Here is a 13772-nt window from a genome sequence, read left to right as displayed (position 1 = left end):
TTGGTACTCATTAGCATCAGAGCACAGGTTAGAGCAAGGCACCAGTATGGAACAGCAGGGTACAGTCATTTCCTTTTTCTTCCCCTAAAAGATGTCTGATCTAGCAATTCCTTTTCTTCCTTTTTTTTTTTGTACCAGGGATTGAACCCAGGGGTGCCTAACCACTGAGCCACATCCACAGCTCTTTTTATTTTTTGAGACAGGGTTTTGCTGAGTTGTTTAGGGCCTTGTTAAGTTGCTGAGTCTTGTTCTTAAACTTGCAATCTTCCTGCCTCAGCCTCCGGAGTTGCTGGGATTACAAGTGAGTGCCATCACACTGGGCTAGCAATTCCTTTTCTAAATCTATGCTCACAGAAATCTATAGGTATTCAAATATGATACACAGTGATGCTCATGGAGCTCTGTGCTAGAAAGATACAAAAAGAAACCTACACATCTATCAAATGGATTGGTTAAAATCATGACATATTCGGGGCTGTCATGAACGGTAGTGTGCTCGCCTGGCATGCATGCGGCCCGGGTTCGATCCTCAGCACCACATACAAACAAAGATGTTGTGTCTGCCGATAACTAAAAAATAAATATTAAAAAAAAATCTCTCTCTCACACTCTCTCTTTAAAAAAAAATTGTGACATATTCACCTGATGTAATTCTCTGCAGCAGCTAAAAAGAATGAAGTAGCTCCTTCCTTTGTGAGAGAAAGATTTCTATAATTTATCCGTACGTGAAAAAGGAAGGTTTCTACCAACTATTCATTTTAAATAAAACACATAAAAACATAACTGCATGGGGCTGGGGTTGTGGCTCAGCGGTAGAGCGCTTGCTTAGCATGTGCAAGACCCTGGGTTTGATCCTCAGCACTACATATAAATAAATAGATAAAGATATTCTGTTTAACTACAACTAAAAAATAAATATTAAAAAAACATAACTACATACGTAGTTACATTTCTATACTTGCATAAAGAGAAAAGTCTGAGAAGTTACTGAATAAGTAATTAGTTATAAAAGGCTAATTGGAATAAATCTGACTATAGATTAAATGTTGTACATCATGCAGTTAATCTTCCATCAAAAAACAGGTACACTGTTAATGAAATGATATAATAGCTATGTTGTGCAGTGGAGGGTAAAGAGTAATGGTGGGGTACAGATGAAAAAAACCCTGGTCATGTCTTGACATTTGTTGAAGCTAAATGAGAGCACATATGGACTTACCAATATAGTATTCTATATCCTTACATATTTGAAATTTTCCACAATAAAAACAATTTTAAGCTGGGCATGGTGGTATACACCTGTGGTCCCAGCTATGTGGTAGGTTGAGGTGGAAGAATCACTTAAGCTCATGAATTTGAGACCAACCTGGCTACCACAGTAAGAATCCCATTTCAAAGAAGAAAAAAATATTTAAAAACCTCACAAATTTTATTTTATGTCATTGTTTTGTTTTTAGTTATATATGATAGTAGAATCTATTATGATATAATTATACAAGCATAGAATGTCTTTTTCTAATTAGGACCTCATTATGTGGATGTACACGATGGTGGGATTTACTGTGGTGTATTCATATAGGTACATAAGAAAATCATGTCAGATCCACACTGTCTTTTCTTTCCCTATCCCCCCATCCCTTCCTTTCATTCCCCTTTGTCTAATCCAATGAACTTTTATTCTTATTCTCCCCTACTTATTGTGGGTTAGTTTCTACATATCAGAGAAAACAAGTGAACTTTGGTTTTGGGTTCTGGCTTATTTTACTTAGCATGATAGTCTCCAGATCCATCCATTTACTATAATAAAATGTAATGAAGTCATTCTTCTTAAGGGCCAAGTTTTGTGTGTGTATATATGTATATGTACATATATATATCTCACATTTTATTTATCCATTCATCTGTTGAAGGGCACATAGGTTGGCTCCATAGGTTAGCTAATTGTGAACTGAGCTGTGATAAAACATTGATGTGGCTGTGGCACTGCAGTATACTCATTTTGTTTATTTTTATTTATTTATTTTTATTTTTTTTTTTAGTTGGAGATGGACACACAGTATCTTTATTTATTTGTATGTGGTGCTGAGGATCGAACCCAGTGCATTATACATGACAGGCAAAGTGTGCTACCACTGAGCTACAACCTGAGCCCCCAGTATACTCATTTTAAATTCTACATTTTAAATATATACCAAGAAGTGGGATAGCTGGGTTTAATGGTGATTCCATTCCTAGTTTTATGGGAGATCTCTATGCTGCTTTCCAGAGTAGGTGCATCAATTTGTAGTCCTATCAGCAATGTATGAACGTAAGTTTTTCACCATATCTTCACCAACATTTATTGTTACTTGTATTTTTGATAATTGCTATTCTGACTGGAGTGAGATGAAATCTCTGTAATTTTAATTCTCAATTCTCTCTAGAGATGTTAAACACTTTTTCATATATTTGTTGACCATCTACACTTCTTCTTTTGAGAACTGTCTGTTCATTTACTTTGTCCATTTATTGATTGGGTTGTTTTTTGGTGTTAAGTATTTTTAATTCTTTATATATTCTGGAAATTAATGCCCTGTCTGAGATGCATGTGGCAAAGATATTCTCCCATTCTATATGCTCTCTCTTCACATTCTTGATTGTTTCCTTTGCTGTAAAGAAGCTATTTAATTTGATGCCATCCCATTTATTGATTCTTGATTTTACTTCTTGTGCTTTAGGAGTCTTGTTCAGGAAGTCAGATCCCAACCCTGACATGGTAGAGTATTGAGCCTACATTTTCTTCTACTATATGCAGGGTTTTTGGTTTAATTCCTGGGCCTTTGATCCACTTTGAGTTTTATGCCCCAATAGTGGAGAATCTTCATACAACCAACAAACTCTTCTCAATATCAAGAATCAAATAGAGCACACACAATAATACTGAATGACTTTAACATACTTCTCTCATTACTAGATAGATCTTCTAAACAAAAAATTAATAAAGAAGCTACAGAACTAAAAAGTAAAATTAATTTAGAGACTATAGAGAATATTTCATCCATCAATGACTGGTTACTTTTTTTTTTGTCAGCAGTACATGGATCTGTTTCTAAAATAGACCACATATCAGGCCACAAAATAACTCTTAACAAATAAAAAAAATAGAGTTAATACCCTGCATTCTATCAGATCAAATTGAATAAAATGATAAGATAAAAATAGAAACTATTCTAATACCTGGAGACTAAATAAATCACTATTGAATGATGAATGGATAGCAGAAGAAATCAGAGAGGATATAAAAGAAAATACTTAGAGGTAAACATGCAATGGAGGAAGGATAGCATCTTCAACAAATGGTGCTGGGAAAATTGGAAATCCATATGCAACAAAATGAAATTGAATCCCTTTCTCTCGCCATCCACAAAAATTAACTCAAAATGGATCAGGGAGCTAGGTATCAAATCAGAGACACTGCGTCTGATAGAAGAAAAAGTTGGCTACGATCTACAAATTGTGGGGTCAGGCTCCAAATTCCTCAATAGGACACCCATAGCCCAAGAGTTAACAACAAGAATAAACAAATGGGACTTAATTAAACTAAAAAGTTTTTTCTCAGCAAGAGAAACAATAAAAGAGGTAAATAGAGAGCCTACATCCTGGGAACAAATCTTTACCCCCCACACCTCCGATAGAGCCCTAATATCCAGAATGTACAAAGAACTCAAAAAATTAAACAATAAGATAACAAATAACCCAATTAACAAATGGGCCAAGGACCTCAACAGACACTTCTCAGAGGAGGACATACAATCAATCAACAAGTACATGAAAAAATGCTCACCATCTCTAGCAATCAGAGAAATGCAAATCAAAACCACCCTAAGATACCATCTCACTCCAGTAAGATTGGCAGCCACTATGAAGTCAAACAACAACAAGTGTTGGCGGGGATGTGGGGAAAAGGGTACACTTGTACACTGCTGGTGGGACTGCAAAATGGTGAGGCCAATTTGGAAAGCAGTATGGAGATTCCTGGGAAAGCTGGGAATGGAACCACCATTTGACCCAGCTATCGCACTTCTCGGACTATTCCCTGAGGACCTTAAAAGAGCGCACTATAGGGATACGGCCACATCAATGATTATAGCGGCACAATTCACAATAGCTAGACTGTGGAACCAACCTAGATGCCCTTCAATTGATGAATGGATAAAAAAAATGTGGCATCTATACACAATGGAGTATTATGCAGCACTAAGAAATGACAAAATCATAGAATTTGCAGGGAAATGGATGGCATTAGAGCAGATTATGCTAAGCGAAGCTAGCCAAGCCCTAAAAAACAAATGCCAAATGTCTGCTTTGATATAAAGAGAAAAACTAAGAACAGAACATGAAGAAAGAGCATGAGGAAAAGACTACAGTAAACAAAGACGAATCGGGGGAGAGAAAGGGAGAGAGAAGGGAAAGTATATGGAAATGGTAGGAGACCTTCAAGGATACATAAAATTATAAGAGGTTATGAGGGGCAAGGGGGAGGGAAAAAAAAAAAAAGGGAGAGAATTGAACAACAGCAGGGGAGGTAGAGAGAGAAGATGGGAGGGGAGGGGAGGGGAGGGGGGATAGTAGGGGATAGGAAAGGTAGCAGAATACAACAGTCACTAATATGGCATTATGTAAAAATGCGAATATGTAACAGATGTGATTCTGCAATCTGTATTTGGGGTGAAAATGGGAGTTCAAAGCACAATTTGAGTCTAATGTATGAAAGATGATATATCATGAACTATGTAATGCGATAAATAATCAATAAAAAAAAAAAAAGAATAGAAAGAAAAAAAAAGAGAAAGATCAACTAATCTAACACTTATATCCCAAGACCCTAGAAAAAGAATAAGTCAATGCTCAAATCAATAGAAAACAGGAAGTAATTAAAAACAGTGCTGAAATCAATGAAATTGAGATTTTAAAAAATTAAAAAAAAATCAACGAAACAAAAAGTTGGTTCTTTGAATAAACAAAATTGATAAACCCTTAGCCAAGCTAACCAAAAGAGAGAAAAACCTCAAATTATTAAAATCCATGATGAAAAAGGAAACATGACCACAGACACTGGTGAAATAAGAAGATAATCAGAAACTGTTTTGAAAATTTATAGTGCAATAAGCTAGAAAATCTTAAAGATATCAAACAAATTCCTAGAGACATATGACCTACCCAAATTGAACCAGGAGGACATAGAAAATTTAAACAGACTAATTTCAAGTAAGGAAACTGAAGAAGCCATCAAAAGCCTACCAACAAAGAAAAGCCCAGGATCAGATGGATTCTCAGCCAAGTTCTACCATACCCACAGATTTTAAACAACGATTACAATGAATTTAAGTATCAATAGCGGGAATAAAGAACTTTATAATTGTCCATAAATATTGTATAAAAATCGATCACATCTTATTTGCTTGTATTTTACTGAGGGACAGCATTCTTACCCATAGTAACTGGATACACATGCTTACAGTCTGATACACAGTTTAGAGTAACTAAATTTAGGGGAAAAGTGGAGATGCCATTAAAAAAGACTCCTCTTGGCTCCTGCTTCCATAAATGAGCAGAAATACTTTACTATGATGAAGAAGCATGAAGAATCAGTAGATGTGAAGTTAATCAAGGAGGAATGCAAATTTGTAAGACAAGATAGAAAAGATGATGTCATTCTGGGACTAGGCAGAACTAGAGAACACACACTGTATCATGGAGTGACCTGGAGCTGCAGAGGTGACTGACAGCATCCGACAATAATTATTATTCATTACAATGTAAGATGGACTAAACTCCTGGTTATCTTGGCCACATGTCAATGGCTGACACAGCAATGTCAACAAGGAAGAGGTGAGGCCTGGAGGAGCAGTTGGTAGGCTAAAAGGCAGGGTAACAAGGTGGAATCTATTAATGGTTTTGGGGGGTGGGGTAGGTGAAGGTGTAGGGTTGGACAGTTGATGACTCTAAGAAGTAGCTCAGAGAAACAGATATAAAAATCACCCTAATCAAAGAAACCACGAGAAGGCTGGGATTCCCAAATAATGGGCTTGGTTATCTCTTACACTAGAGGCTCTTTTTTTGCAACTTGAGTAGCAAAATCTCTCCAAACTTGAGGCGTGTGCTGGACAATGTTATTGTGAAAGTCTAGGTGGCCAGCCAAGGAGTTGTGTTTGCCAAATGGAAAAGGACTAAAGTCGCATTAAAAGATACATTGTATCATACCTAGGATTTAATCTTGGCAATCTTACAATTTCAATTATGTATAATTGTTCCTGTAATGTTCCATTTGCTTTGAAATGGATATAAAGACCAGAACCAACATGCATAATTTCATCACAAGCAGCTCTGCAGTGGCCCCCCTCACTGCACTGTGACCTTGTGGGGATGGGCGCTATTCAGGGGTACCGATTTTTTTTGATGTTGTAGGTGATGCTGTGGTGAAGACAGGAGAGAGTTTTCAGACAGAATATTCAAAGATGGAGGGAACATTTCCTTTGTATTTTTTAAAGAATATTTTTAGTTGTAGATGAACACAATACCTTTATTTTATTTTTTTATTTTTATGTGGTGCTGAGGATCGAACCCAGTGCCTCACATGTGCTAGACAAGTGCTCTACCACTGAGCCATGACCCCGCCACTACTTTGTATTTTAATAATTGATAGATAATCTAGTCATACAAGGTATATAATTCAAAATTTACCTCTTGGAAGCAGTGAAGCTATGACAATAAAGTCAGACTATGACAATGAGAACTTTACCGTCTTTCTTGAGGTGGCATAATGCTGATCAGCACATATGCCCTGGGCAAGACACTCAAGAGTTCGGCAGACGATTAGCTTTGCCTGCTTTGCTCTGTGATGAGTCCATGGTGACATCAATGAATTGAGAACTCTCAGTCCAGTTCTCTTGTTTCACAGAAGAACTGAAAGCCCTGGGCAAGAAGTTGCTTTCTTGATTGAAGTTCCCTATTTGCTTGTGATTGATTCTGAATTAAAAACCATTCTACATGAATTACCAAACCATCACTCTCCTTTTACTACACCACAGACTAAGTGCACACACATGCTAAATAAACATGCATACACACATGTACACGCACACACACCCCATTCATAGTGTAGAATCTAAGGTGCACTTGGCTGTTATCTACCAAACAGTGACCAACTGACTTGGTCAGAAAAAGGTGCCCGATTCGGCAGAGTTGGGTGTGTAAATATGTGCGTGTGTGTGTGTGTGTGTGTGTGTGTGTGTGCTGTACTGCAGTGTGTGGCAATGCATTGATGAAGCTCTAGGGCTTCTTCACTTTTTTAAAAAATTTTCTTTATTTTTTTCCACATTTAAAAAAAATTGGTGCATTAGAGTTGTACATAATCAAGGGATTTGTTGTTGTAAACTTGTACGTGCGCTCTTCACAAAAGTAGCAAACACTTTCCACACTTAGGCTGTGCACTGGACAGTGTTAAAATGTATGGATTTTACTCTTCTAGAGAAAATTCTTCATAATGGCTTAGTTCCTTAAAGTCAATGGCATGTGGCACTTTCTTTTTAAAGTGTGGTCTAGGAGATAGAACTTGGGTCTTATAGTCTGAAATTATATTTCCACACGTACTAAAAGTGTGATGTTGGTTGTACAACTTCCTAAGCCTCTCTGAGTCTCAGTCTCTTCACCTTTAATCCTGAGAGAACAATGGCTGCCAAATTTCTGTCATAAGGTTTTTCTGAAGATCAAATGGGCAAGAAAGAACCTTATAAGGTATAAAGTACATTTAAATGCAAGGTATTACTACTTCCAATATTATTACACAATCACTCCCCCACCCCCACAGCCATGTGTGGTTTTGCTGTCCACAGTTTTACTCAAGGTCAATCAGGGTCTAAAAATACTAAATGGAAAATTCCAGAAATAAGCAATTCATAAATTTTAAATTGTATACCATTTTGAGTCGTGATGAAATCTCACGTCATTCTACTGCACCCCACTGGGAATGTGAATCGTCCCTCTGTCCAGCCTCCCCACACTGTATCACCTGCAAGTTAGTCATTTAGGAGCCATCTTGGTTATCGAATTAACTGCTGTGGTCTCATGGTATTATACTGTTCAAGGAACCCTTTTTTTACTTAATAATGGCTCTGAAGTGTAAGAGTAGTGATGAGGTAACTTGATATTTGCCAAATAGAACTTATAAAGTGGTTCCTTTAGGTGAAAAGGTGAAAGTTCTTGAGATAATAAGGAAAGAAAAATTTTTATGCTAAGATCACTAAGCTCTACAGCAAGAATGAATCTTCTATCCATAAAACTGAGAAGAAGGGAAGAGAAATTAGCACAGGTTTTGCTTTTATGTCTCTCAAACTGCAAAAGGTTTGGTCATAAAATGTGATGAGTGCTTAGGATGGAAAAGATTACATGATAGAGCGTGGTACTACCTAAGGTTTCAGACATCTTACTGCGAATCTTGGAATGTATTTGCCCCAGTTAAGAAGGGACTACTATACAGGAAAGATCATGTAGGTGTAATACTTAGGCACATTGGCTCTTAGCCAAAGTGTGAAATAGGCTGGGTGGTCATAGCCCACTTTAACCTATCCCTCTTCCTAATGTCCCAGGACTTCCAGCTCCTCAGATGGAACAGCTGCATGGCAGGTGACAGAGGAAGCATTTCTGGATCCCACCCAGTGACAGCCTGAGGTTAGGCTGCCTGCCCAAGAGGGTTACTCTAGCCTCACCTGTGAGAGGTAAGCTCACTGTGGCTGTACCTTCCTCTCCTCCACAAGATGGGTGGGCAACAGGAACTCAACTAGGATAGAGGAAACAGTGAGAGACATGGGACAGTGGAAAAGAAAGAGAAGTTACTTGAGAATATATTTTCATCTACCCAGAGACAGGAGCAGGGTGAAGGGCACACTGGATTCACATCTCCTGAGAGGAGCGCAGTGCAGAGAATGCCTACCAGGAGTATTAGCCTTTATTTGTGACACTTCCAGAAAATGCAACCAAACGGGTTTTGGCTTAGCATTCTTTCTGACAGCTTCCAGTCCATTAAAAATACAGTAAATGTCAGTGAGAATTTGCCACGGCACATTGTTTTGCCAAGAGGAAAATTTGTTAAATCAGGACATATACTTTCTTCACAAAATAATTTCAGTGATTTATTTTCCATTTATTGCTATATAGGACACCACACACACACACACACACATACACATACATACAGTTCTTCTTCTTTTAATTTTTTTATCTTGCTGAGAAAGTCTTATCTGGAAAAATCAATGTGAATCTCTATTTTATTCTTACTATAAATCAAAGAAATAATGTCACAACATCAAACTGAAGCCACTGTCTTAGACTGGCTACTTTTTATTTTGATTTTTTTGACCAAATAGTGCTAGATCAGGATATTATCTTAATTTTTAATATAAAGAGAGAAGTGAATGGAGAGAAGAAAACTGGGATTTGTTGGCTTGTACCATCCCATGGTTGGCATCACATTTAATTTCATTCCATTCTTAGAATAATCCTGTAGGCATATTTCCATTTGCATTTTACAGACCAGTTCAGAAAAAGCAGCAAATTCTGCTAAGACCACAAAGCTTACAGGGACAGAAATGGGATTCTATCTCAGAAGATGCTTTTCTCACTAGGCAGTGGAGAAAAGGGAGAAGGAAGTATAAAAAACCTGTTTGTTATTTGCCAGAGGAAGAGGAGTGGGTAGGAGAAAAGACGAAATAAAATTAACCTCAGGTTGATAACTGTTGGGTGACTGGTTTCATTATGCGCTTTGCCTGTTTTGGTAGGTTTAACCATTTCCGAATCAAAGATCAAAGAAAACAGCTGCTTTATACACATTGACAACGTAGAAAACATTACATACAAATAATCTTTGGTTGCTTATTGAGAAAATGGTAGTTTTACAAAAAGGAGAAAGAAAAAATCTTTGATTCCTTTTGAGGTTTATTAAAGTGTAACCGGGTAGTGACTGGACATGACAGACAGCTTAACCGCTGCTCCTCACTCCTCAGGGTGTACCTTAGCCAAAGCTCCTTCAGAGATTAATTATTCCCTGTATCATTCTGCTAACAAGACTGCAGATTATACTGTGGGATGTTGGAGATGTTCCTCATGTTGCTTCTGCCCTATTTGTAAGTCTTTCTAACGTTATCAAGAACTACAAGACAGTGAATCTCACAGATGGAGGAACGAATATTTTACTACAGAAAAAGTATTGCTTTGCTTAACTTAAAAGGTTAACTTTAATTAAGACAGTGATAAAAGCTTTTAAAGAAAGAGTGACAAATATGTAAAATTACCTCCATTGCTACGGGCCATTGTCAGAGCTTCCAAAGAAGTTGCTGGAGTTATTTCTAGCTGGCAGATCATGACTTTGGCTTGGCTAATGACACTGGCTGCTTCCTTCAGGTCTTCAGTATTCAGAAGTAAATTTGCTCCTGCCACTATGATGATGATATTCTGGCCTATAAAGAAATCCTACATATTTATATTAAAACCAAGCAAAGCCAAGCAATGATATTCTGCAATGTTACAATCATCTTTATAAAGTTATTATACAAAATGTATTGTAAGTATTAATTTTGACATTTTCAGGACATTCAGGTTAAATTTTGCGTTTCAAATGTATTTTTTAGAATGTCTCTTGAGACTCATATTATTCAGATTACTTTTTTTAGGAGACACAGTTTTGCTATGTTTTCCAGATTGGCCTTGAACTTCTGGGCTTAAGCCATCCTCCTCCCTTGGCCTCCTGAATAGCAGGGACTACAGGTGTGTGCTACCAGGCCGGGCTTATTCTGATTACTTTGAGCAAAATTTTAAAAAGGTTTCCCTTATTAATATTCCTATGTATAAAGAATGCTAGTTAATAAATTTTATAAAACATACTTAAAAATTTACTTAATGGGAAATGCTAATAAATGTATATGACAAAGATTCTGAATTATAAATGACAGATGCCATATAGATGAGTGTAAATAGGAATAAACTTGTATAAGCTCAAAACTAATGCTCTATTGTACGAAAAAATAGTTGATGTATGAACCCAATGGTATTCTAAGAAGTCATTGGGACAATCCAAACACATTTTATTCTATCTAGCAGACAGAAAATTATACCAGATAAAAGACTATCTAGCCTATGCTATACCAGAACAAACTGAGGCGACAGGACCAAGGAATTGATAGATTCCCATCACCTGGGCTCACTCTCTATAATCCCCCAACATGGTGGAGGGGCGGTGGTGCATTTCTCTCAGGTGAACTCTTGAGAGCTGTGTTCTCCAACACAGTAATTACAGTAGCACATGTGGCCATTAAACACTTGGAATGTGGCTAGTCTCAATTGAAACTGTGCTTTAAGTATAAAATACACACAGTGGATTTCAGACAGTACTGAGAAAAGGAGGTAAAAATCTCAACTTTTAAAACATTAAAAAGGTTTTAAATTTCAAATGAAACTTTTGAATACATTTTGAAATGGTAATATTTTGGAGTTCGTGGCTAAGTAAACTGTCAAAATTAAGTTTACCTGTTTTGTTTTACTTTTTAAAATGTGGCTCCTGGACAATTTAAAATCCCCCCTGTGGTCTGCATCTTCTTTCTGTTGGATGGCACTGATCTAGGGGAATGAGTTGCAGCAGGCATTTTTTTGTGCTCCAGGCTGCTTGTGATGATCTTGTATAGACATGACCTAAAATTACCTCTCAGCACAGAACAAATTCTAGCCTATCATCTTACCACAGATGTGTTTGTTGGCCAGGAGGAGGAGGACTTAATAAAGTGGGGATGGTTTAGCACAAACCCAACCTTGGTCCTGGAAAAAATTCAAAGTACCCACTTGCTGAAAGACAGCATCTCTGCTTCCTGCACTGGCCTAATTCTCTCTGTTGGAGGCAACTGTAGCCTCTGTGTTCTGACCTCCAAATCTGCATTTCTGGACTGGCCTTAGCTACTGAGCAACAAGCTCAAGACTACAGCTGTCTATTTTTGTGGCTCACTCCTTCATCCCTCAAGTTGAACTTTCAAAATGCAACTCAGGATTTTATCTTGTGTACTCAATCTCTCGACGAAAGGAACCAAGTGTCCCATTTCTGCATTTGTCCTAGGTCTTCTGCCATCCCTACTCTTAAAGGCACTGCCACCCTAAGAACCAGGCAAAGTCTACCATAATAGGCACTGATACATAATGTGAAATTATACCTCTGCATGGAAAATGCAGGTTTTGTTTCACAGGTAAAGAAAAGAAAACTTGAAGCTATCCCTGGAACAAAATAAAAGGTTTAAGACAAGGAATGAGCTGATGTTGGCAGCAATAATTACTTAAGAGGTAGCTTAAAGTAATGAACACAGACTTTCTATTGTTTGAGTGAAAACTATGATCTACTGTCTTTAAATGGAATTTTAAAAATTATTGAAGCTTTAGGGATCACTTGAGTTAAAAATCCCACACCTTCTATGCAAAGTGATATTGTAAAACTGCGTCACATTAGTCCCCTTTTCTCTGTGGTTTTACTTTGCATGGTTTCAGTTACTGTGGTCAAATATGGTCCAAATATATTAAATACTAAATTCCAGAAATAAACAATTCATAGGTTTTATTTTAGTTTTAAAAAAATTTTTATTTTTGGTTGTTCAAAACATTACATAGTTCTTGACATATCATATTTCACACTTTGATTCAAGTGGGATAAAAAAAAATTCATAGGTTTTAAATTGCATGTTATTCTGAGTAGCATAATGAAACCCCATTTCACTGAGCTCCAGCCCATCTGGGATGTGGATCATCCCTTTGTCCAGTATCTTGTCCATACATACCACCCACCAGGGTAGCGTCTGATTTTCCTATCAATTGTTGAGACCTTGCAGTGGTCAAATAACCTTTACACAGTAGCCTAAAGCTACGATGCCTACGTCATTCATCTCACTTTGTCTTATCACGCAGGCACTATGTCATCCACATCATCACCCAAGGGGTGAGTATAGCACATAAGATTTTGAAATAGACTACATTCATATCAATTTTATCATAGAAAATTGTTGTAAAATTTCTGTTATTATTAGTTATTCTTGTTCATCTCTTGTTGGTCCTAATTTATAAAATAAATTTTATCATTGGCATATATGTATAAGAAAAAAAACATGGTCTATATCAGGCTCAGTACTACCCACAGTTTCAAGAATCCACTGGGTGTCTTGAAATGTATTCCCCTACAGATAAAGGGGGTGCTGTGCAAACAAAAGAAATATCTTGATAAATCCTAATCTAACACAAAACACACTGACTGCCTATAATGTCTAACTAGGTCTGTCCTAGGTGCCCATGAAATGCTTGGTCTTTTAAAAAAATCTGTGTAGGTGTTTTTATACTTAAAACAGTTGGCAGAAATTATGAAAACCTAATTTGAAGGCAATCACTTTTTTTTTTTGGTAGTCACTGTTTTTAAAGATTAATGTTTTAATTGTGGTAAAGCCTCGAGGTGCACTTAGTTGTATAGACTTTTGAAATTTGATTGCTGTTTAAAGAGCAGACAAAATTGAACACTAACGATAAGTTAGAAGTGATTAGTTGCTGCCATTTACTCAGTGAAGATTCTATAAATATGATCCAGCAAACTTTCTTTTGCACCTATTTACATTTACTTACCGAGTGTAATGGAAATAACAGATGAATACTTGACTGCTTTTAGAGACAAATGTCAATTCTGAGTTCACATGAAGGATGATGGGAACATAACGGAATAC

General features: G+C 36.9%; 1 protein-coding gene across 3 annotated transcripts in view; it reads right to left on the bottom strand.

Annotated features, from left to right (window-relative positions):
- RBKS (ribokinase) overlaps positions 1–13772 on the bottom strand; it is an 87466-nt gene that overhangs the window by 41731 nt on the left and 31963 nt on the right. For all 3 annotated transcript variants that reach the window (XM_081264503.1, XM_081264502.1, XM_081264504.1), the window contains one exon: positions 10329–10493. In XM_081264503.1, coding sequence (XP_081120629.1) covers positions 10329–10493 — 165 coding nt within the window. The remainder of the gene's footprint in view (positions 1–10328; positions 10494–13772) is intronic.

The sequence above is a fragment of the Spermophilus citellus genome (genome assembly GCF_964194105.1).
Source record: "Spermophilus citellus genome assembly, chromosome: 13".
Classification (NCBI taxonomy): domain Eukaryota; kingdom Metazoa; phylum Chordata; class Mammalia; order Rodentia; family Sciuridae; genus Spermophilus; species Spermophilus citellus.
Note: the sequence above shows the minus strand (reverse complement) of the source record. Positions and strands in the feature narration are given on the sequence as shown.